General features: G+C 43.0%; 1 protein-coding gene across 1 annotated transcript; it reads right to left on the bottom strand.

The window, feature by feature from the left end:
• Positions 1–1392: 1392 nt before the first annotated feature.
• On the bottom strand, positions 1393–5199 carry LOC105278998 (DDB1- and CUL4-associated factor 10). The gene is made up of 6 exons (XM_011338478.3): positions 4994–5199; positions 4796–4909; positions 4497–4694; positions 4212–4383; positions 3888–4103; positions 1393–3806 (listed from the first exon to the last, which is right to left on the bottom strand). Exons 1-6 carry the CDS (start codon positions 5197–5199, stop codon positions 2595–2597), a joined length of 2118 nt encoding a protein of 705 aa, XP_011336780.1. The 3' UTR covers positions 1393–2594.

The following is a 5199-nucleotide window of genomic DNA, read 5'->3' as shown; positions in this document are numbered from 1 at the left end:
CAATCTGCAACCTTTCTGAAATATTGCCGAAAGATTATTAAAATAGCTGAAATCTTTTTGATACATTACTAAAGGTTAATTGAAATAATTTTGAAACTTTCCTATGATGTTGCACACAAATTACAAAGCTCTTATTAAAATCAATTGAAAATACTTCAGAAATTATAATAAAAATTATATATAAAATGTATTTATTATTTTTATTGTACGTTTTTATTTAATATTTGCAATCTAATTGATATAATAAATATGATTTCTGAAATATGCTTAATGAAAAAAATACATAATATATATAAGATGTATATAGATATGCATATATATCTATATATATAAGATATATAGATGTACACATACGTAGCTAAACCAAGTATTCACCAAGTTTCCCTTTAAAAAGCGTGAATTGTTGGCACATTGACAAAGAGCCATTCTTATATTATATATTTTCCTTTTTCTTCCTCCAAATAGTTGATTAAAAGGAAAGAATTATATAGATATATAATTCTCTGTTCAACCAACACTTATATTTGAAAGAAAAAAAGGATACGTGAAGATAATGCATTTTTTTGTCAACTGGTTAGCTTCACTAAAGATCGAATACTTGGTCTAGGTATATATATAATTTTACTTTTTACAATATTCACATTTTTTCAAATTTATTGCATGTGATAGGTTTTAGAAACATTTCTGTTGCAACATTTCATATGACATATTGCGGAATCCTTTCAGAAATGTTGCATATGAAATGTGAAATCTTGAAATGATTTTAAAACCTTCCTGAAAGCTTTCTGTATTAATCGGTGCTGTATGGGTGGGTTTTGAACACTCGAATAATTGTATTTCTTTACACTTTCTCGATAATATACAGATTTTACACCCGGTCCAGTGCTCCATTGGTCGTAAAATTTCCTCCCCCAAACCGTCACGATCAGCACTTTTATATAATGCATATTACTACTGTGTTATTGCGTATATGAGTCGATTGATTTATTTACGGAATTTCGTTTCGAGGAACCTTGTAAAAGGCCTCGGTCGGGATATTTTCAATGATGCGTTGTTAGCCAGAAATATGCCCAAGATGTATCGTTCCTTCGCTTTAGAAAAGCGATAGAGAAACATGCTCTTCTGATTAACAAATATCCGAGAAATTATAAAGAAATCTCTTCGATTGCCATTTGTAACGCGCCTCGTAGCTTACATATCCAGAAATCATAGTACATAATAATTAATTAGAAAAGCACGTCTTGTTTTCAATTACAGCAGAATTTTTAGGAGAATCGCATTGAATCGTTTTGAATTCAACATTTATTTTTCCGTTTTGAAATTTTCGTCTTGACGAAAATCTTTTATCGTTTATCGTAATGCGGTTGTGAAATATATAATGTTACACACCGGTATTGTTGTTGGCATTAAGAAATTTATTATGCATCGAATGCAGATCTTGTCGGTTTAACAAAATAAACGTACAGATATGATCGTACAGGAAGTGTTCAGCGCGCTACAATAAAGATTACAATAAACGTTTCAACAAAAATTTCCTTGACCTTAGTTGTTCGTCTCAACTAAAATTTATCAAATTCAATCCTTACGTGAATCGGAAACATTCGAAATCTTTGGTCAGTAATGTATAATGATCGCTGATAATGTGAAATAAAAAGATCCTAATTAAATATTGGTGTTAATTGTTCTCACTGCATCACAAGAAATGCTTTACACTTGCGCGATAAAATTCAAGATATAGTCCAAATATCCTGATACCTTGCGCCTCATATTTATGATATCGCGATGGACGCTTTTCAAACGAGTTTGATTGAGACTTTGCAAATCGATGCTGAGAACTGCAGGCAGAACATTCCGCACTAATAATCCAGAAGAGTACACTCTATCGTAACTCCGAAAAAGCTCGCATAAAGAAAGACAATCATTACAATTAAAAATAATAGCTCCTACTTTGTAATATTCGATTTAATACTCGTTCGATTAATCGCTCAAAAATAAATTATAAAAAAAAAAGATTTTACATGACATAAAAGATAATATAATTAATAATAGAAATTAATTTTCTAAAATTGTCAACACGATTGCATATATTCTCGTCGATTGTCATTATACCATTGCCCATATAATTCATTAAATAACGCCGGGAACGGCGGTTATTAAACGTTATAATTGCTTGTATAATACACTTTATCACGCTTTGCGTACGCGCACAAATCACGTAATCGTCATCGTGTGTATGTACACACGATGCGTGCGTGCGTACGGAGACACAGCAAGAGCGACTTCCTCCCCTCCCTACGATCTAAACGTAAAATAAATATATTGCAAAACTCGATTAGGCTTTATCAAGGTAGAAAGTGTAATACGCAGTAGTAGTAGAAAATATGGGGACTGGTATACATATTGAATAACGTTAAAAAGCCATATACATATCGAGTAAAAACATAATCAACAAAAACATTCATCGTTTAGCACGCAAGTCGGTGCTACCTCTCTTATAAAGATCGATTTGATTTCATATAAAGCGGCCTATCTATCTACCGAGGGTCCGATCGATGAGAAAAGTACAACAAGGCGTCTAAGGTAAATCAATTTAGCTAAACCACCGGCTGATGCCAGACGATTTTACCGCTCAGGCAGCCGGACACCAGTAGATAGTGCTTCGGCGAGAACTTGGTGCTGACGACGATGTCGGAGTGGCCGATGTGCGTCGCGAGCTCGTGCAGCTGCACGGACTCGTTGCCGGGCGGGACGCAGTTGGACAGCTCGTCGCAGTTGTTCGAGAACGCGAGCAACCGCACGCCGTAGCCGAACGGCGAGCATATCAGCCGGCCGTCAGCGGAGAAGCACAGCTCCTTGATGTAGCCGGAGCCGACGTTCGGCTCCTCGATGTAGTGCGTCAACCTGGGCGTATTCTGGTGGATCTTGTGGTTCCTCGGGATCGCGTACATGGTCTGCAGGTTCTGCCGGTTCTGCGTCTGCACGCGGCTCCGGTCGCCGATTATCACGACCGTGTGCGACGACCGCGGCAGGTTCACGCCCACGGCGCTGTTCGGCCGGCTGGGGAACCACTCGCGGCCACCGGGATAGAACTCGCGCTCGCGCTCCCTGCGGAGCCGCGCCTCCCTGATCGCCACCAGCGCTTCCCACACGTCGGTCGAGCTGACGTGCAGCTCCATGTTGCCGGTGGAAAAGTTGTCGATCACGTTGCGCCGCCGCAGGTCGTTGAGCTGCGAGTGCGGCCTGGGGGATCGGTACTCCCGCGCGGATCCTTCCCGATCCCTCTCGTCGGCGGACGCATGGTCGTGCACGGAGTGGTTGTCGTTGCTCTCGTCCGCGTACTGCTCGTCCGACCTGTCGTCGTTGTGGATCCTGGCGGAATCGGTGGCGGAACTCGCGCCGGAGTTCACGTCGACCACGTCGACGAAATTCGTCCTCACCGTGCTCCGGTCTATGTACGGGCGCGGGCCCCTCGACTGCAGTCGCAGGTTCCTGCGCGTCGTCGCCTGCCAGCTCGCCCTCGGCGACGATCGCACCGACGACGGCGCCGCGTCCGCGGACACGCGGATCGACGACTCGAACGAGTTCGATCTCGCGTCCAGCATGTCCTGCACTATTCTCGCGCGATTCGCACTGGCACTCTCTATTACAAAGGAAGACGTGTTCCCCGATCGTGACGGCTGCGGCTGGTGGAAATCCTCGAACTCCTCGACGGTCAATTCGTTAAAGTGTGTACTGGCCTCCTCCCCCTCTTTGGTTTGATCCCCATTCGACACCTCGCGCTCCTGTATGTCGTGGATACAGGTCCACTGTGGAACGAGAGAGAGAATATCGGTGAGATTTTGATCGGTATCGGGCAGGCGGAGAGTGGATCCCGATGTAAGACGCACCTCCGATTTTTCCCCGTTGCTGACGTTCCTCGACAAGGCGCACCAGCCCTGCGGATGCACCTGCAGGCTGGATATCACCTCGGCGTCGTCGCCCACTGGGAAATCGGTGAGAAACTCGACTCTGTTGTGAGTACGAGTGTGAGCAAACAGATGCGTGAAGCTGGCGGCGACGGGTATGGTCGTTTGCGACAGTTGCATTAGTCTGTACATATTCGGCTGCAAGAACAACGTGATGAGAGAGCGATTCCAAATATTTCGTGCGCGTTTTTTTGCGGATATTAAACAGGTGCAGGCAGGTAGTGGAGAAGCGATGAAGATGTCTACCTTGAATCCTGCCAAATCCTGACTCAGAGTACTAAGCTTAAGATTATGTATTATGATGAGATATCCTGAAGTAGTGCATATGAGCATCTTGCTGGCGTCGGGAGTGAGTCTCGTTCGCATCAGTCCATTTGTATGAAATACACGAGTGTAGACGAAATTATTTTCCGTAAAGCTGCAAAGCGCGCGCAGAATCATTATTATTATTATAAATATAAAGAGAGAAAAAGTCACACATGGATAAATTAAATTAAGTCAATTAAATAATTAATTAAATGGTACACTTGCCTATTAATATCCCAAGTATATATACTACCATCAAACCCACTAGTCAACAACAGACTATCTCTAGGACTGTACTCTATGTTCTTCACCCAGTTGGAGTGTCCCTGAAGGGTGCGTATCCTCTGCTTCAAGTTTCTGGCGTCCCACAGAGCGACGGTACTGTCGTCGGAGCAAGTAGCGAACATGCGTTGATCCAGGAACCTAGCATATCGACAACAACGTTACGTTACACGTATTTTTCACCTATTTTTCTCCATTTTTCAGGATCGTAGAGTAAACTCGATGGAGTTTGTTCTACGTACCTTACACAATTGACACAGTCATTATGAGCATTGTCTATCGCATGTATCAGCTTCCTGCATAGAGGGTCAAACATTAAAATACTCTTCTTTTCGCATGCTGCCAGCAAGAGAGATCTGTAACGTCAATCGAGTGTGAGACGTGAGGCTCTCGAAGAACTCGAATGTTCCAGAGAAATTGAATGATCCTGCGTTACTAACCCGTCGGGTGAATATTCCAGGTTGAACACACCGCCATGCCTCGCGGCAGTCAAATTGTCCCCGTGATCCCACGAGGTGATGGGCTGTATGGAGGAGTAAAGAGTCTTGTGAAAATCATCACTGTGGCCAAGGGGGAATTTCATCCCCAGCTCACGTTGCCTTAACCAAAGACTGTGCGGCGTCTGCCTCGTCCGTATCTTCGGCAT

This window comes from Ooceraea biroi, chromosome 9 (genome assembly GCF_003672135.1).
Source record: "Ooceraea biroi isolate clonal line C1 chromosome 9, Obir_v5.4, whole genome shotgun sequence".
Lineage (NCBI taxonomy): Eukaryota > Metazoa > Arthropoda > Insecta > Hymenoptera > Formicidae > Ooceraea > Ooceraea biroi.
The sequence above is the reverse complement of the archived record's forward strand: the minus strand, read 5'-3'. Positions and strand labels throughout refer to the sequence as shown.